Below are 20,405 nucleotides of genomic sequence, written 5' to 3'. Positions count from 1 at the left end.
CTTCTCTAGTTGGGACTTTTCTTTCTAACACTCAGATCAAAAAGCAAGAAGACCCTGAAATCAGGAAGCAAATATAGAAGAGTTCGTGTGTGGGAGGGTGGATGTTCACCGCTGACACCAATCTCAGGGTATGACGGACACACGTATAAAACCCCAGCACTCAGGAGACTGAGGCAGGAAGATCTCCAGTTTGAAGCCAAGCCCTTTGCTATGGCTACACAGTTGAATGCAAACTCCCAGGCCTCTTCCTTAATTTCCTCTGAATTGTGCAAATCTCTCCTTATGTAAATGATGTTCTAGTGTCACCTGTGGTTGATTCAGAATGGCCAGGGAGAAACCAGCAGCAATGTGGAAAGGATCACCCGAGCCCATCCTTAGTGTAGGGTCATCCCTCTTTGTAGTCAGAAATATTCAGGATGGCCTGGTTTGGTCCTTTGGGAAATGGTCTCCTTAATTCGATTGACATTGAAAGCTACCAGTGAAACTAAGCCTGCTGCCTGCTAAAGCACCCCAAACAAAAGAGCAAAGAAAATCTGAGCATGTGTGCAAACTGAGTGGAGCCAGGAGAGAAGGGTAGCCAGAAGACATTACAGAGCATTGTGGATGACAGGACATCGCTGCCCGTGAAAACAATAAATGTAAATGGACCAGCTGTCACCATCAAAAAAGCAAGGACTATAAGGGCAGTTGTTCAAGATACCAACTGTTCAGAGGTATCTGAAGGTACTTTTAGCAACACAGGAAGGTTTAAGGTGAGTAAAGAAAACTGTACCAAGTGATGGGATCAAAAAGAAAGCAAGAGAAGAGATAAAAGAACTTGGAGCATGGTGATGTCATGTCGGTACAGTTACTTAATGCTATGGTTGTTTTGCACATTGTAGTTCAGGTTGAAAATAAGGAGTAAAGTCTGGGACCCCCGCAGCTGACAAGCATGTTAGAGACACAGATAAGGAAAGCATGAGGGCAGACAAAGTGGCCAGAATTGGTGTTTGAAGTTAAAGGTTATATGGAGTTTGAAAGTTGTATATCTGGCAGACTGGGAGAGATCAAATCATCACTGCCAAGAGCAGGAGGCTGGAAAAGCATGGAAAATTCATGGGTCCTGTGAATCCCACCTTCCCACAGACGCTTTTGTAGTTACCTGTGGAAACTGGAGTATAAGCAAGGCTGTTCCTATTGTATCATCATTTTCAAAATCACCACAAAAATATCTTTAACTCCCAGACAGAAGAGATGTGCCAGCCTTCCTTTCCAGTCTAAATCATGGAGCTCTGCTTCCTTAAGGCCACAGAGGATTGAAGCCAAGTTGTCTTGCAGCATGCTACCTCAGAGGTAAACTGGCTCGCAGAGCTTTGGTCTGTGTCCATATAAAATAAGCAAGATGCTACCTTCAGCGTTGGTGCTAAAGTGAGCCATCACTGGTGAGGTCAGTGATCAGAACAGGGCTGGACCACACTGGACAGTCACAGCTGGAACTAAGGTCCCGTTTAGGTTGAAGCAGAAAGAATTCAGCATGTCTAATGAAAGGTGTTCTTGGAGTGAGTGAGTCTTTACGAATCAGGAATCGTGAAAATAAAGAACCTAGATTTGGGGTAAGCAACCATCAAAAATAGGAAAAATTAACATTGAAATTATTAATTAGCTTAAAAAGAAACACCTGGACTCGGTTACTGTATCTTTAGTAATCTTATGAAGATACGTTGTTTTGTTTTGTTTTTAACTTCTATTTAACCCATATTTTTAAGACCAAAAAAAAAATGTCAGTCTTACATTCAGACTTTTCAAATGTGCAGGAGCTACCTGTGTATTCATTGGGAAATGGGAGCTTTGACTGTATGCATGATTTTGTGTGTGTGTGTGTGTGTGTGTGTGTGTAAAATGAACAAACATATCAGAAAGGGAAATGGTGTTAATAATCTCCTGTAAACTCCTAGGCTGAGGGAGTTTAATAGGCACATTCTTTAAAGTATTTAGCATGCAGGACTCTTTCCCCCTAAGTAATGAGAAAATGGAAAAATGCTGGTTTAATTTCAGGAAGCCCTGATTGCAGATGTATCCCCAAGAATGGAAAAGCAGCATTGCTTTTTGTCACGAAGCCTGAGGCTGGTGTTACAGGATATTATGGGTATGCAGGAGGCACCCAGCTAACTATCCCTGGGGACTGAGCCCTCAGCTGTCTGAAACACTACAGATACATCTGGGTTCCTGCCGCTGCAGCATGCCTTTGCCAATGACACTATCAAATGGGACACGTGTCATCTACACCTGCAGGAAACCGCAGCACCCTTGAAAAGTAAGACAAAGCCAGTGGCCATACAGCAGGGTTTGTATAAGAAATGAAGTCGTACTTCTGTTTTTCAAAGTCAGGTAGTACAATATACTTCAGTATTTGGCCGCCACCGCGCCAGAAAAATGAGTTTATCCATCAGTCAATATACCCAAAAGGCAGCAGGCACACAGTAACTGTACATGTAAATTGTGAAAATCAAATGAGCAGTACCGGAAGCTTCAGACTTCAGCGTCACAGTGGTTCTGGTGTTCCCTGTACTGGGTCTGCCTAAAGCCAGAGGCATTGATTGCCCTGCAGGCAGGCCCAGCCCTGCAAGGAGGCCAGTCAGGAGCTTCGGTTTACCGCCACCACTGATCACTCTCTACACATTCTTGAAAAACCAGTGCTGGAAAGATCTGAGGTGAGAAATGCAAGCCCCGTGGGCCCCAGAAGCTCAGCTGGATGCCTCAGAAGTAAAAAATTGGACCTGCAGTCAGTGTCTTCAACTTCGAGTGTGATGTGCCCACGCACACCTTGTGGTGAAGGAGTTGGACAAGCAGTGGGTCCATAGACCAGACCCAGCTGCCCTGTTTGGAGATAAAGCCTTGGGGGAGGGGGGATCGGTTGTGCTCTCTCACATCTGATGCCAGAATTTCCATTAAGTTTCCAATGACATTTGGGGGCTTTACAGATGGTTTTACATTTTTTCAATGTAGTTCACTTAGGGGGGTGTCAGGTCCTTGCCCTGCTACAGCAGACACATGACACCAATGTTGGCATGGAGACAAAGGTCACATGAGAGTCATACGAGGGTCTTGGTTCTGGGCTTGAGGCTCTGGCCAAGCCTGAGCTCTGGTTCTGCCATTGGCCTAGATGACATGTGGTAAGAGTCATGTTGACAAAGTCCCAGACACTTAATTAAAGTCTGGCAATGCTTAGCCCTTGTTACGGTTGTCTCCTAACACACGGAACAGACCTGAAATGTGGCCCTGAAATGGAGCTAAGCATTCCTAAGAGTTGGATTTGGGACACGTCAGCATTTCTGAGCATCAGCAGTTGCTGGGAGGATTGCTTTAGGATATCGGGAAAAGGGCAAGTTGGATCCTTACCACACGCCATGTCCTAGATGAAATTCCCTAGGGATTGCAGAATGGGATGAAAACAGAGCTGGCTGGTGAAGACAAAGCAAGGAGGAGCACTGAACCAAGTTCAGAATTAAGAAGGACGCTGCAAGCTCAAGCCCCGCCTGCAAAATTCCATAGCAGCCGCTCACGCCCCCTGGTATTGTGAGCTGGGCAGCGTTCTCTAAGAAGGCAGGACGTACCAAACGTGGCAGAGGCATGGATGCACCGACTTCGTGGCATGACTTACAGACTGCAGCTGCCAGGCATTTCAAGTACCACAAATCTCTAGCCTGGGGTGGAGAAACCCGTGGACTGGAGGTACAGCTCTATGGCAGATCATATGCCTAGGATGTCTGGTGCCCTTTGTTTAACCCCTAGCCCACTGCCCCCTTCCTCTCAAGGATCAGTGTCCCAAATATCTGTTCTACTGAAATCATTTTAATACGTAATTCATCGTAAAGCTGAAGAATTATAGGTAGAACCGAGGTAATCTGGAGATTGGATGGAACAGTGGACAATTTTGCGTGCGGCAGAAACAGTCTACAGAGGAAAAGGAATGAGATGTGGGAATGTCCAATTCCTGCCATGTGAAACAGGAATGCAGAAGAAAGTGTGGAGGTTCTTCTCAGACCATAGTTGATAAAAACACAAATGAGGTGGCAGTCACCAGAGACATTGCTTTTCTCTCCTTCCAGCTACCTCTGTAGCCTTCCAGAAGATACGAGGATGTATAAACTCATCAGTCTTCTGGAAGGTGTTTGGACAGCATCGGTCTGGATAATCAGAGAGAAGTGCTCAGTGCACTTGGAGCCCAGGGTTGCCATTGTTCAGGAAAGCGAGCCTAGAGTTGGCACAGGACCCTCAGTTCCACTCCTCATGTCTTTCTACCCACGAAAGAGGATTGCCTGGCCACACACGTGCACACCTGTTCATCGTGACGTTCAAGCAGCCAGCCACTCAATGGCTAGGTGTCCATCAGTGGCCAGTGGGTGAATAACTGTAACACTGCCCTCAGCTGTGAAGAGGAATGGGCGCTGCTGCTTGCTGCCATGCGGTACACCTTGTACGCTTCGTACTGCGTGAAAGAAACCAGGACTGAGTCCTCACTGTGTGCCTCTTCTGCTTCTGTAAAATGGCCAGTCTGAGAAGACCAGAATGATAGGAAAATGCCAGGAGCTTATAGAGAAAGTGGATGATGGCTGATGGCATGGTGTCTCATTGAGGACACAAAGTTAAACTAAACCAAACTGTGGTGGTGATTGCCCAAGCCCTGTAAATATACAAACACAATTCCTGATTAAATATCATGAAATAGTTAGCACCATCTCCGTGAAACAGCTACAGTGGCCATATTGATGTTATGCACTCCACCTAGGGAGATTTGCTCAGAATCATCTAACTAGCCTGAACTCAGGAGCCCTTTCCTGATGGACTTCAGTGCTGAGGGACAGTAACATCTCTTTGCTGCCTTGAGTCCTGCTCAGAACCTGAAATCTAGCCAGCACTCTATTCCCAAAGCTCACTGCAGGGCTGCAGGGTTTAACTCTTCTCCCTGCGGCTCAAGATTCAAGATAGCAAAGGTGAACCAGAATCTTGCACTTGAGTCCCTGTCTCTGCTCTTTTGGGGGTCTGTACCCCTAAAAGGCATCCAGAGCACCTCAGCTTCTAGCTCTGTCCCTCAAGGACCTTCTGCTATGGATCCTGTGGGGAGGGATGTCACCTCACCAGGGACCATCCTCACTGCTGACAGTCACTTAATTGAGGAAGGAGGCTAAAGCTAGGTGTGTGACAGTTTGGTGTGCTCATGCCTAACCTCATTCCAGTTTAAAATGTATAAGAAGCTAGTTCTTCCTGGGCAGGATGGGTCAGTTTTCTATTGCTGCATACTGAACTCACAGACTTAGCAACCCATTTTGGCATGCCTCTGAGGTCAGGGGTCCCACTACTGACTAGCTTCTCTAGCAGGTATACACTATAGCTGTGTGCACACAGATATATATGATCCCCGCAGCATTTACACATTCACATGTATGTACCTCACTCGTGTATATGTGCTATCTCACAGCTATATACATGCGTATAAAACAGCCACATGCACACAAGGCACATGTATTGCATGTATACATGAATCATACGTGTATATCTCATATCTGCAAGCACATACATGTGCATGCCATTCCCACATGTGCACACGCATACACCACACCTGCTTTCACTCACAGATACATTCACATACACATGCACATATAGCCTACACAATACATACATTTAAACATGCACATATTTGCCTGTTGACTGATGTTTCTGTCCCACCAGGTCCCACAGCCATTTAGTCCCAAATAAACACACAGAGGTCTACATTAATCATAAGCTGACTGACCTATTAGCTCAGGCTTCTTATTAGTTCTTCTAACTTACATTGGCCCATAATTCTTGTCTGTGTTAGCCACGTGGCTTGGTACCTTTTCTGGCAGTCACATCTTGCTTGCTCTGTGTCTGGCTTCCTCTGTCTAGGTGACGACTGCAGACTGAAACTTCCCTCTTCCCAGAATTCTCATTGCTCTGCCTCTACTTCCTTCCTGGTCACCCTGCCTATACTTCCTTCTTGGCCATTGGCCAATCAGTGTTTATTTAAAAGAAATGACAGGGTGCAGACCATTGTCCCACAGCATTTGCCAGTATTTTTCTCATAGGTACTGTGGTCACCTTGTCATTACAGGCCCTTAGCCACTGGCAGGTGGATTAGGTATAGAAGCAGGTCGAGTGCTGAAGTTCAATCAGATCTACAGCAGTTATGAGGGGCGAGTGAACACCTATCAGAACACTCATTTTCACTCGCTTTTGGTCTTCACACTGAGAGTCAGTTAACCTGAGGAGACTCCCAATGTGGCATCTTGACCTTTTCACATCCAAGTTCTGTGAGACTTTCCCTTGAGGATATATAGTCTTCCTCCAGGGTCTCCTTGACCAACAAACTTTTTAAAAGCAGGGTACCCCTTGAATGAGGACCAGGCCTACATCCTGATCATAGTGATGGAGAACTATGCTGGTGCCTGTCCTTCCCAAGGAACATGGAATGGCCAGCCTGGCAGCTGACCTGGAAGTGGGGTACAATAAAAAGGGCCATCAGCCATGACTACCTGGCACTTCTGAGAACTGCCCCACATTACAGTCCAGCTTCTGGAAGTTTCTAGGAATGCTTCCATGAGAATAGACGCCAAGAAATATAGATACAAATTTAAATGGAGTTTTTAAATTGTTTTTCTTGAGCTATATATTTTTCTCTACTCCACTCCCTTCCTTTCCCCTTCCTTTTTATCCTTTCCCATGATCCCCATGCTCCCAATTTACTCAGGAGACCTTGTCTTTTTCTATTTCCCATGTAGATCAGATCCATGTATGTTTCTCTTAGGGTCCTCTTTGTTATCTGGGTTCTTTGGGATTATGAATTGCAGACTGGATTTTCCTTGCTTTTTGTCTAAAGGCCACTTGTGAGTGAGTACATATGATATTTGTTTTTCTGGGTCTGAGTTACCTCACTCAATAAGATGTTTTCTAGATCCATCCATTTGCCCACAAATTTCAAGATGTCATTATTCTTTTCCATTGTGTAAATGTACCACATTTTCTATGCATTCTTCGGTCGAGGGGCATTTAGGCTGTTTCCAGGTTCTGGCTATGACAAGCAAAGCTGCTATGAACATAGTTGAGCACATGTCCTTGTGGCACGATTGAGCATCCTTTGGGTATATACCCAAAAGTGGTATTACTGGGTCTTGAGGAAGGTTGTTTCCTAATTTGCTGAGAAATCGCCACACTGACATCCAAAGGGGTTGTACTAGCTTGCACTCCCACCAACAATGCAGAAGTATTTCCTTTACCCCACAACCTCTCCAGCATAGGTTGTCATCTGTTAGAGGTAAGATGGAATCTCAGAGTTGTTTTGATTTGTATATCTCTGATGACTAAGGATGGTGAGCATTTCCTTAAGTGTGTTTCAGCCATTTTAGATTCAGTTTGCTCTTTAGGTCTGTACCCCATTTTTTATTGGATTATTTGTTTTGATGATCAATTTTTTGAGTTTTTTGTATATTTTGGAGATCAGCCCTCTGTCCAATGTAGGGTTGGTGAAGATCTTTTCCCATTCTGTAGGCTGCCATTTTGCCAATCATGTCCTTTGGTTTACAGAAATTTCTCAGTTTCAGGAGGTCCCATTTAGTAATTGTTTCTCTCAGTGTCTGTGCCACTGGGGTTATATTTAGGAAGTGGTCTCCTGTGCCAATGCTTTCAAGTGTCCTTCCCACTTTCTCTTCTATGAGGTTCAGTGTGGTTGCTTTTATGTTGAAGTTTTTGATCCATTTGGACTTAAGTTTTGTGCATGGGAATAGATATGGATATATTTTCATTCTTCTACATGTTGATATCCAGTTATACCAGCACCATTTATTGAATATGCTTTCCTTTACCCACTTTATATTTTTTGCCTCTTTGTCAAAAATCAGGTTTTCATAGGTATGTGGATTGATATCTGCCTCTTCGATTCTGTTTCATTGGTCCTCCTGTCTGTTTTTGTGCCAATACCAGGCTGTTTATATTACTGTAGCTCTGTAGTAGAGTTTGAAGTCAGGGATTGTGATGCCTCCAGAAGCTCTTTTATTGTACAGCATTTTTTGGCTATCCTGGGTTTTTTGCTTTTCCATATCAAGTTGATTACTGTTATTTTGAGGTCTGCGAAGAATTTTGCTGGGATTTTGATGGGTGTTGCATTGAAATTGTCAATTGCTTTTGGTAAGACTGCCATTTTTACTATGTTAATTCTACCTATCCAATAGCATGGGAGATCTTTCCATTTTCTGGTGTCTTCAATTTCTTTCTTCAAAGGTTTAACGTTCTTGTCATACAGGTCTTCCACTTGTTTGGTTAGAATTACTCCAAGATATTGTATATTTGTGGTTGTTGTGAAGGGTGATGTTTCTCAGATTCCTATCTCAGCCCATTTATCATCTGTGTGTAAAGGGGGCTACTAATTTTTTTCAAGTTAATCTTGTATCTCGCTGCATTACTGAAGCTGTTTATGAGTTGTAGAAGTTCCTTGGTAGAATTTTTGGGGTCCCTTATGTAAACTATCACATCATCAGCAAATAGTGGGTGTTTGACTTCTTTTCTGATTTGTATCCCCTTGATCTCCTTTTGTTGTCTTATTGCTCTAGCTAAGACCTCAAGAACTATATTGAATAGATATGGAGAGAGTGGATAACCTTGTCTTGTTCCTGATTTCGGTGGGATTGCTTTGAGTTTCTCTCCCTTTAGTTTGATGTTGGCTGTTTGCTTACTGTATATTTCCTTTATTATGTTTAGGTATGTTCCTTGTATTCCTGCTCTCTCCAAGACCTTTATCATGAAGAGATGTACTTTGTTGAAGGCTTTTTCAGCATCTAATGGGATGATCATGTGATTTTTTTTTCAGTTTGTTTATATGGTGGATTACGTTGACAGATTTTCATATGTTGAACCATCCCTGCATCTCTGTGATGAAGCTAACTTGATCATGGTGGATGATTTTTCTGATGTGTTCTTGGATTTGGTTTGCCAGTATTTTATTGAATATTTTTGTGTCAATGTTCATGAGAGGGATTGGTCTGTAATTCTCTTTCTTAGTGATGTCTTTGTGTGGTTTGGGTATCAAGGTAATTGTAGCTTCTTGAAAGGAATTTGGCAATGTTCCTTCTGTTTCTATTGTGTGGAACAATTTGAGGAGTATTGGTATTGGTTCTTCTTTGAAAATCTTGTAGAATTCTGAGCTGAAACCATCTAGTCCTAGACTTTTTTTGCTTGGGAGACTTTTGATGACTTTCTATTTCTTCAGCAGTTATAGGTCTGTTTAATTTGCTTATCTGGTCTTGATTTAATTTTGGTAAGTGATATTTATCCAGAAAATTGTCCCTTTCTTTTAAGTTTTACAATTTTGTGGAGTACAGGTTTTTGTAGTATGATCTAATGATTCTCTGGATTTCCTCTGTGTTTGTAGTTATGTCCCCCTTTTTCATTTCTGATTTTGTTGATTTGGATATTCTCTCTCTCCCTTTTGGTCAGTTTGGACAAGTGTTTGTCTATTTTGTTATTTTTCTTGAAAAACCAACTCTTTGTTTCATTGATTATTTGTATTGTTTTCTGTTTCTTTTTTTTTTATTTCAGCTCTCAGTTTGATTATTTCCTACTGTCTAGTGCTCCTGGGTGAGTTGCTTCTTAAAAATCCCACACCAGAAAGTTAACACCTGAAAACTCAAAATGGATTTTTAAAGCGTTGAAGGCAGAACTATAAGTACTCTATATTCAAATTCAGTTAAAACTCAAGCTGATGTTCAAGAGGACCTAGGTTATTTAACTCACCAGTGTATGTACACATGCCACTTGTACCTTGCTTAAAGCAGTGCTGCAGCCGGTTCTCCCTGTAGCAGTTAAGTTGGGGACAGTACACATATAGCTCAGGGTGTCCCAGCATCGTGTCCATGTAGTTCTCTGCCTCATAGCATAGAAGGGCTGCCTTGTTCTTGCTTTTCTACTCTCCGTCTAGCCACATGTATCCAGCCACAGTGTCCTTCAGCAGCTAGTGGCACTCCACAGCTGTGACTGGGTAGACTTTTGCCTCAGCCCCTCTCACCATGTCTACCTTCCTCCCAGCTCAGGTTCTGGAGGTCTAGATGTTGCTGATTAAGGGGGATCTCGGGAAGAAGCATGTGATGTTCTGTCCATCTTCTTGAGTGTGTCCTGGGCTGCTCTCATAGCCTGGCCCTACCTGTACCTGTTCTGTCTCTGCCTTTGTATGAGGGTCTGAACTGTCCCTGTGTTCTCTGCTCTGGGCTGGGGCTAGTCACCTGGGATTGCAGGCCTACAAGCCTTTCCTTAGCTGCCTCTGTGGAGTCCGCTTGGAGGTAGGCTGAGGACCTAAAGAGCTGTTTCTTTACCGTCCCACCCATGTCCTCCTCTGTGTGGGTAGAGGGTGATCTCCCATCCTTCTTCTTGCTCTTAATCAGCCCAGCAGGAAGTTCACTTCAGCTGCTATCTCCGCTAGCCAAGAAGGAGCAATATTAGCAGACGAAAGGGAATCTTGGGAGCTAGAAGAGGGTCAGGGGACCCCATGATGGCAGCAAGGAGAATAGGGAATGACTGGTGCTGTACACAGTGGAGATCAGGACCTGGTTGTTCAGGGCCTGCTATGCAGTAGACAGTCTTCAGGGTTCTTAGAGGATAGAGGAACCCCTGGGTGTTGTGAAGACCTCTAATTTTTCTCGAGGCAGACTGCCCACTGGGCTTCATTGTGAAGGTTAACAGAGGTATTTGTTTCCAATCTCAGCCCATCACAGCCTTTGCCCATAGTCAAGATAGTACACAGAGACTCTGGAATGGTGGATGCTAATCTAATCCAGCAGTGACACCTCAAACCATCTTAGGTGCAAGTGCCTGTAGCACCTGAGTCCTGCCTGGTTTTGTGGGGTTCATATGGTAACAGTGTGAGAGCCCCATTGGGCACAGGTAGGTGGCCTCTAACCTCAGAAGCTTAACTTGTTAACAGCTCTAAGTGCAAAACTCTAAGATGAGGGTGTATACTGAGCCGGCTCCCTCCATAGCCTCCATAGAGGAAGGCTCCTCCTGCCTTGCCAAGTCTCTGGTGCTCCCAACATTCCCTGGCTCGTGATTGCACCAGTTCAGTCTCCACCTCTGTCTCCATGTGGCTGTTTCTAACGGCACTGTTTGTGTCGGTGTTCAAACCCTGAATCCTGCCCTTGTAACAACATTAACGGTTGGATTATGATCCTCCATAATCCAGTGGGACTCTATCTTGCCTTGATTACATCTGCTAGAATCAAGGTCAGGGTAGGCAGGTCATCCCGTCTACCATCCAGGGTACCAAGAGTAATTGGGCACAGTCTCTGCTCCCAGTCACAGAGGCACAAGAGCCAAGTGACATGCACAGAAGTTCAGCTTTCCTCCAAGGCTAGCTGCACAGGCAGAGCCCTCCCGCTGAGAAGAGAGTCCGCATCCACTCCTCTCTGGTTTCCTCCTTGTTAAGGAGTTTGTTTATGGAAGATCAATAACTACTTGAAGGAAGGATGAATAACTGTGGGCAGATTCCTCGGGCAAGCCCAAGGCTTTCCTCTGAGCATCCTACGAGTCCTGTACATAGAGCCCTGGGTCCCAGTGGGCCCTGGAGTGCTTCAGTGATCACACCCCATTTTGATTAGTGTGGAGAGACATTGCTTGTGAATTTTATCAGGGCTGCTGTTTGCCATTGGGCAGTTTGAAGGTACAGGTCTATACTGGGCTCTGTCTGCCCAGCCTGGTGGCATTGGGTCTGAGTCACTTTTCAGAGCTCTTGTCTTTGGCTGTTGGCAAGGGCTATTCCGAGATAAGCCTTAGTCTCTGACATTTCCTGGGTGAGGGACTTTGTCTCCTGGAGGTCGGCCCTGATCCTCAGGTAGCAGAGTGGTGTTGCTTACCTCAGGTCTCCACTGGACTGAAAATGAGGCCAACGATGGTGCAGCTCCACCTTTAGAGATGGAGCAGCAGATCCCAGAAGTGAGAGCCAGGCGCCTAGGCCCAGTGCCTTTCCTGAGCCTTGAGGTTGCTTCTGTGACTGTGTCTTGGGGAATTCACATTTAGGTAGCCCTAAGCAAAGGCCCTCTATGAACAGAACCCAGCTTAACTAAGCTAAGTAGCTCACATAGCTGCTGTCTGAAGGTGTAGATCTGATCAGATTCTGCCCCACAAACCATGTCCTGCTGTCTTCTAAACCAGCCTGGAGGGGCAGGAGGTCGTTCTGCTGTGTTCCTGGGACCATCGTCAGCCAGACGGGGGATCCTGGATGCCTTGAACCTGAGTACAAGTACTCTATACTCAGCGATGTCAGTGTGCAGGTTCCTTATACAGGAACACATCTTTGTCACCTACAGTGACCCATCAGGCCCTTCATCCCATTACCAGCATGCTATCAAAATGTACACGGTACTTATTGTTTTCAGGGCTCAACCCTGTGTGTTGACTGCAGAAACGACCCAGTGCCTTTGAATGAACCCCATTTCCATTCTCAGCAGACATGTCCTGTTGCTTTGAAGTCAGGTAGAACCTGTTGCCATGTGTCCTTCAGTCCACCCCAGTCACTATGAGTGCTGAGCTGGAGTCTGCAGGATGCCAGAGTGACCTCGTGACTGCTGTGTGGCTCTGTTGCCCCAAGCTCACAGTCAGACTGTGACCCCAGAAGTGCGTCTGGGCACCAGCACTGTAGGAAATGATCCAGAGACGTGCCGCCTGAATAGCTGGTTACTCCTGGTAGCATCACCCACTGGCCTTTCTCCCCTAGGTGAAATGAGCAGGGCAGGTTGCAGGCTGGTCTTCCTTGTACTCATTCCACTAGGGCGTTCTTTGCGGCCCAGTGTGTGTTCTCAGGAGCTGAGTCAGTTTGGGCTCTGAGGCAGGTTTCTCTGTCCTGTGTGGGCAGGACATTTGGTCTCAGGTCTAGCTGAAAAAGACAGATCTTTGATTGTGCTGACCCATTAGATATGACTTGTAGCTACTCATGGAGTATCTGGGGACATCCAGGACCAGAAAGGGACAGTGCTCAACTGGACAACTGGGAAGGGGAGCATGAGGTTAGGGTGAGTGGGAAATGATGTAGCTAAAGGTCTCGGGCTCTCAAGGGTGATATTTGTAACCATCTCTGGGCATGCCTGATTATACAAGTCAGTTATCATGCGCACACAGATGGCATACTCCTGAGATGGCAACTGTGACAGTCAGCAACATATGAGTCACAGACCCTTGGGGCTGTGGGACATGGCCAGCCACAAATCTTTGGCTCTTGGGCCCTTTGGCTGGCCTCCCCCAACAAAGATTGATGTTGGAAATCCATCATAGCCTGGAATGCATGAGCCCAGAAAGGCTTGTGGGTCCTTCTTTTGTGGCCACATAGGTGTCGTGCTGACCAGGCTGCTCTCCTAGGATCTTGTCCAATCACCCTGCCCTCCACTCAATCCCAGAGTGGTTTGGGGGCAGCTAAGAAGAGACCTATTCCAAATGTCCCAGCCTGGAGGTCAGGCCCTACAGTGGTCATTCTATAATGTTAGATCATGTGTGGACATGGACTTCCAATCTTTGTCATACTGCCTCTGTAATTCTTGGGCAACTGTGGCAGTGACATCCAAGCTGAGACCTAGAGACACCATGAACCATACAGACTGGTCTCATCCAGTAGCCACTGAGGAGCAGCAGTCCTCAGTGTCCCTCTGTGTCCAGCATGCACGTGAGGACCCTTGTCAGAATGACAGTCACGTCTCTGGAGGAGTTCACAACACCTACCTACCACCCCTAAGTTCTCTCCAGAGATCTTTGGCATCCCCTTATTCTACCTGAGGCTCCGTCGAGGCCTGGAAAGGGAGGTGGCATCCACAGATTCGGTGGTTAGGTATTCCATAAGATTCCAGAGCTGGGTGCCTAAGAGGTTACTGCAGAGGAAATCTGTAGAATGAGTCTTCACTGTGTCGCCGATGGAGGAAGCCCACATGAAGGATCAGTGAAGACCTCTAGGAGGGTGTGGTGGAATCCACCAGAGAAATCCCAGCCCTCCACACTCAGAGGCTGTGACAAGGAGGTTCAACCTGGGCTATGGACATCAAGACTCTGTCTCGAAAAACAAATGAAGGAAGAGGGAGGGAGGCCTAGCCTTTGTCTAATGTGATATAAATAAAAGCAAAAGATTGTGGATTGTTGGCCTACAGTAACTGTGCTAGGGAGCCACAGATTCAATAAGTAAGAAAAGCAAATCTCAGTGGCACACCACAAAGGATCGGCGAACCCAATGACCAGAAAATGTGTTGGGCGAATTATTAGTACCACCAACCACAAAAAGAAAGTAGAAAGGGGACCAAACAAAATGCTGCTCTGCTACTTGCCAAACTAAATGTAACATGTGGACCCTCACCTCACTTCATTTAAAAAAAAAAAAACAAAAGCACCGGAGGCCCGGGAGTAAGAGCAGGACTTTTTATTCTAAGGCTCTGAAAAGTCAGGCATCAGCCCAGAGTGGCAGGCATGCTGATTAAGCATAGGCACCTTTTATACTGCTATTGTGGATCCCTTCGTCCCTTCCCCCACTGGCTCTGTAATCAGGAGGGTTAAGTCTTATATGTCATCTAGGTCTTTCCCTCTGCTGCTTGGGTTTGTATTTCTCTCTCTTGTATTTTCAATATTTACTTAATGTCTGTCTGCATGTCTGTCTGTGTGCCAGGAGTGTGCAGTGCCCATGATGACCGGCAGAGGGGATCAGGTACTCTGGAACTGGAGTTCAGGATTGTTGTGAGCTGCCATGTGGGTGCTAGCAAGCAAACCCTGGTTCCCTGGAAGAGCAGCCAGTGCTCGAACCACTGAGCCATCCCTCTCCAGTCCATGTTTGTATATAGCTTTATTGAACTAGAATTTGTTCTGGGAGTTTCACACAATTTTTTAATATTATATTCATGGTTTAAAACATTCATGGATTCATCTCTGATTTGTAAATTATTTTTATCAATTCTTAAACAAGAATTTTAATTTTTATTTATCTTTCAAGTTGGCAATAAAATAATGGATTTCATGAGAGCATTTTTCATGCTCATGTGTCATTATACTTCAGCACAGTATCTGCAGCCAATATTCCATTAAGTGAGACAACAGAGAGCAAGAAATAACGTCTCTGCTGAATAAGTGTGTGACACCTTGGCTACAATAGTGTATTAGTGACAAGGCCCTCCAGGCAAAGTGCACTTCCATGTCTAGAGTGTCAAGTGGCAACTGCCCTAACTTGAGCTGTGTAGGAGAGGTTGGGATGGGGTCCTGTCACCATGAGGCTGAGACCACAGTAACTAACCTCAAGAAGATCTGGGTGATCCCCTACAGCTGGAGCCAGCTCTGCTGAGCTGCCCTCAAACACTAGCCCTAAAATTGTGAGCTGCAGAGCTGATGATCCTGTGAGCTATCCATGTGCAGCCATCGTGTCTGCAGACCCAGGCAAACTCAGAAGCAGGAGCTCAGCATGGAATGGCCACCAGGGATAGCCTGCTGGCTGGATGGGAGACCACCTGTGAGCTATGTCCCAGCAGGTTTATGCTCAGGGGCAGCCTCACTGACCATTGAGTGACCTGGCCTCGTGAACCCTGCTCTGTGACCCTGGCACCTGGGGGCAGGGTCTTGGAGGGAGAGGACAACCAAGAGCTTCTGTGCTTCTGAAAAGGGTTGTTTCAGCCAGCCATGCAGTATCAGGTAGAAGGCTTTAGGTGTAGGGAGGGGGAGCACACAGGGCTAAGCATGGCCTGCTTGGTCCCTCACCATGAAGAATCTTCATGATGCTGGAAGATAGGAGGGGTTTATAGTGGAATAAGAGAGCATGAACAGAAACCAGCTTTGTGTGTGTGTGTGTGTGTGTGTGTGTGTGTGTGTGTGTGTCACAGATGGAGTAATACTAAGACCTTCCACATCATTCCTTTCTAGAAAGAGCAGAGACTATTGCTACAGAACAGTGATGGGAGAGCGGCCCCTAGAACACATCTAGAAAGAATGAATTTTTGATAATTCAGCAATATATTTGTCTTCCAAGGAAATGTCACCAGATAACAAATGTGTGTGGTTTCAGCTGTTGGTTTTCCTGTTTGCAGACAGCCCCCATCATCCTATCATATGTAACAATCACCTTCCAAAATGTGCTGCAGACACAGACCACAGACCCATCTCAGTTGGGTATGACAGTAGTGGGAGGGGGTAAGCATCCCTGAAGCCCACACCAAGTCTGCCAAGCCACAGAGACAGGCAGGATGCTGTGGTCTTAGTCAATATCTGTAACATGAGGCCCTGCTAGCTGGGGTTTCTGTCCTACCCAGTTCCCACAGCCGGCAAGTCCCAAAGACAATCACACAGAAGTCTCCATAAGTTATAAACTGAATGGCCCATTAGCTCAGGCTTCTTATTAGCTCTTATCACTTATATTAACCCATTATTCTTATCTATGTTAGCCACATGGCTCGGTACCTTTCTCAGCAGGGCAACTCATATCTTGCTTCTTCCATGGTCTGTGCAGGACTGGGAGGAATGGACTTCCTCCTCCTTCCTAGAATTCCGTTCTCATCACCCTGCCTCTACTTCCTTTCTCGTTGACCCGCCTATACTTCCTCCCTGGTCAATCAGCATTTATTTAAAACATGATTGACAGAATACAGACAATTCTCCCGCACCAAACATCTGCTAACTATGGTGTGAATGCTGTGTGAGCTGTTCTTAGCATGCACTGTTGAGGGATATTGATAAAAACAATCTGAGCTTTTCAGACGCAGTTGTCCCTGTGTGTTTGGTAAGTATACAGGATACAAAGAAGCTGCTACACCTATAAACTTGCCCAGTCTATGGGGTGTGGCTGCCACCAACAATCCATGGTCTCCCTGAAGCCCCCCTACATGGCGTGTGGCCTGGAGAGGCCACTCAACAGCTGGACCTCACTCTATGTATATATACCAATCCCATGTTCTGGAATCAGTCCCAGGGCACTTCCTCAGAGTGACAGAAGTGGGGTTGTTAGTAGGGGTGTTAGACTTCATAGCTTGAGTGCTGACAGCCCCGACAAGCAAGGCCCGTCATCCATCCTAATTCAACAGAGACCAGCCTTGGTGAAGAGCAGAGAAAGCAGATTTATTCCACTCGGACACAGTGGGAGGAGGAATCAGATGTCCAGTGGTCCCTGCGTCTGTGGGATACTGAAGAAATTCAGGCGCAGAGGGTAGGAGGTGTATGTGTAACTCAAGAGTCTTGGTCAAAGTGTGGTCCCGCCCATTGTTGGCCCATACTTGTCTCAGCTCAAGTCTCTCCTCCAAAGTGTTCTGCTAAGTTGTCAGAATTGTGTGAGCTCTCTTCCTGGGGGACAAGCCTCTCCCATGGCTGATACCAGCCTTTCACCTCCCCCTTCTGTCACTGTAGGACTCCTGGAGATGTTTTATTGTCTGTTGTCTTGGTCTGGTTGCTGAAAGGTGGGGGAAGGGTGTGCCTCCTCTCCTCCTGGCATCTGTTAAAGGGTCCAGAGGGGAAATGCATGCCCCCTGGGCCAGCATGGGGTAAATGCTAAGTTTGCAGATTGGTGCCATGCACTCTTAGGAGACCAAGTGGACCTAGACCAGCTGGGGAGCTTACAGAGGTTCCTCTGGGTCCCCAGCAGAGGGCAGCCTCCCCTGGAACACTAACAGGATGGTGCTCCTGGGGCATAATCTTAGGCAGAGTGACCCCTCTCCCCCATCTGCCCTCCCCGCACCATCATTCAGGTCTGCAATCTTAGTCAGCTTCCGGAAGATGATAAACTTGCCCATGATGGGCAAGAGGAGAGGTATATGTGCCAGGGACTGTGCCAGAAACATGACTGGGTGCTTTCAGTATAAGGCTGACTGCTGTGTCTTTGCTCTTCAGGTCTCCTGACAGTCGCAGCCCCTGCGGTGCCCCTGGGAGTGGCCGTGGCTCCCTGGAGATTCTACACCTCAGCCACAGTCCTCCATCCCGTATGGACACCGCCTGTACTCCACATACCCACAGTTTCCCAGAGGCCTAACCAGGACAGCCCAATTCCTCGTAGCTCTGAGCTCAAGTCTGTCCAGCTGAACCCAGGAGGCCGGGACTCAGACCCACAGGTCAGGGGTGGTGCCAGGAATCAGCAATACCTGGTGTGTGGAGCCTGGCTGCACCCACCCTCCATAGCCACTTGCTCCCTGGAGTTGGAGGACAAGAACAAGGAGGGTGCAGCCCAGCCAGCTGAGCCACAACGCAAGGTCCGGGGACTGTCGGGTGCAGAAGCCACCACTTCCTGTGTCCCAGACTGTCTGAATCACTTTTATTTTCTTATACTTTCAGTATTCTCAATAGACCAAAGAGCAAATCTATTTTAACGTGGACGCATCCCTGCTGCCAAGAGTTCCCGGGTTTGATTGTGGGGCGGGGGAGGGCACAGTGGCAGACATGCTGGTGGCCCAGGCAGCATGGAGAGGCCATCCGCGGCCAAGACCCCCGCCCCACGAACACTGCAGCGTGCTCTAGGAGGATGGCTTTGCCCAGAAGGACACCACTGTGGGGCACCTGCAGGACGCAGCCGGGGCGTGGCCGGAGACGGCCCCCAGCGGACAGCAAAGGGCCCCGGACACAGACCCTCTGCCCCTGTGCTTAGACCAACTCTGTCGTACTAAAATCACTTTCTGTTTTAACCAGTTAGACATGCCTCTTCCACAGCTCCATTTTTGATAGTTGGATAATCCACCATTTGCCAAGAGCATGCTGGGTCTCCCGTGACTGCTATCTCATCTGATACACCATTTAGCTCCAGAAAGCAAATTAAAGAAAACTGAAGTAACCCTGTTTGAAAGAGATCATTAAATGTATTTTGCAAAAGCCTAAAGTTATATATTTAACAGTTTTTATATGTTGTATATTTGTAGAAAATCCTATTTAACATTTGACGGCAGGTCTGACCATCCCAAGAGTTGTGGCCAGGCCCCCCTGAGACTCCGAGGTGGCCATGGAGGACCTCAATGCAGGCATGGAGGGGCCAAGCAGTGGGTGAGGTACAGAGGACCTTGCCCATGCTAGGAAGCTATGTCTCTCTTTGCTTTGGTTTGGTCTGGTAGCTCACAACCCCCTGTGAGTCTGTTGGTAAACATTGTGTGTACAATACTTTGGTCATGCCTCCTCTGATGGATTTAGGTCCCTCTCTCTCTCTTAACCCCCTTTTACCATCCCATAGATCTTGAGTCCATGTTCGGCCAACTTGCCCTTCCCCAGTAAATGCCCCCCTTGGTTCTCAGAGTTCCTCGGTCTCCACACCAGGAGACTGAGACAGCAGGGCTGGAGGGGGGCGGAGGAACTGGGGAAGAGTCAGTTTCCTTGGTTGCCCTACATACACTGTGGTGCCAGAGGCCAGCGGATAAGGGACAGCCACAGTCCCCATTCATTTTCCTGAGTTCTTCTAAAAGTATACTACCTACACGTCCAATTAACATGACTATCATGCTAGTAATATGCTACTAAAGGAAAAAGCAAAAAAAAAAAATGTATTTAACTCCAGTATATAGATGCCGTTCCAGCAACCATAGGCTAAAGATAGGAATGAAAGCCCATTTCTGTGAGACGCATTCCAGTATCCACGTGTCTTCCCTTCATTCATGCCGAGGGATGAGCATCCTAGGCAGAGCGACGAGGCTGAGATGAGGGATTCTCGTCAAAGAAGGTGGCCAGGCAAGGCCACTGTCTGCATGGTGCCAGGCTCCGGTGGCCTATGTCTCCGGGGGGTCAAACAGGGCAGGAGGTCTCATCTCATCTCTGAACCTCAACATACATTCCGCCTCCCCTCAACCGTTTCTTTGGCAAGCTAGCATAGACACCTCCATCCGAGGGCAGAGACCGGGAGATTTAAGATGTTGCAGCGTATTTTCCCCTTGTTTTACGGTATCCGATTTTGTGTTGATTCAGCTAAATTATGAAAATAAAGAAAAAAAGTCCTTTGATAAGCATGGCTTTTGTTCCCTGGCCGTGGTGTCCTGGGAGAGGGGAATAGTCTGTGTGGCTGGTGGGGACAGTAGGTGGGCACCATGCCCTGGGTCCTTCCTGATCACCGCATCTGAGGCTGACGCTGTCACCAACTCCTGCTTGCTGCACTCTCTGGGAGTTGAGTGCCAAGAATTTCCAGGGCTTGCGCCGTGGGCTCTGAAGCCATCCCTGATTCAGAGGTTGTATCCAGGGTTTCTATACCATATGATAGCCCTGCTCAGCTATACTCCATACCCATAGGATGAATCCTTGAACCTCCCAGACACACCCAGAAGGTTCTCTGCTTGTTGAAAACACATAATCATCTGCTTTACTTCATCCTTGTGGGCCAGAAACATCCCAGGTGACCTGAAGGAAGATAAACTGCCATATGTATCTGCCTGTCTCCCAGCTCCTGTGGGCCATAATGGCCAGGA

At 46.8% G+C, this 20,405-nt stretch overlaps 1 protein-coding gene across 2 annotated transcripts in view; it reads left to right on the top strand.

The window, feature by feature from the left end:
- Tafa5 (TAFA chemokine like family member 5) overlaps positions 1-19,946 on the top strand; it is a 199,123-nt gene extending 179,177 nt beyond the window's left edge. For both annotated transcript variants that reach the window (XM_041672409.1, XM_041672410.1), the window contains exon 4: positions 17,866-19,946. In XM_041672409.1, the coding sequence (XP_041528343.1) occupies positions 17,866-17,874 (9 nt within the window). In that variant the 3' untranslated portion in view covers positions 17,875-19,946. The remainder of the gene's footprint in view (positions 1-17,865) is intronic.
- Positions 19,947-20,405: the final 459 nt, after the last annotated feature.

Source organism: Microtus oregoni, unplaced genomic scaffold, assembly GCF_018167655.1.
Source record: "Microtus oregoni isolate MIOR12 unplaced genomic scaffold, Mior012 000022F_ref0000154, whole genome shotgun sequence".
Classification (NCBI taxonomy): Eukaryota; Metazoa; Chordata; class Mammalia; order Rodentia; family Cricetidae; genus Microtus; species Microtus oregoni.
The sequence above is the reverse complement of the archived record's forward strand: the minus strand, read 5'-3'. Positions and strand labels throughout refer to the sequence as shown.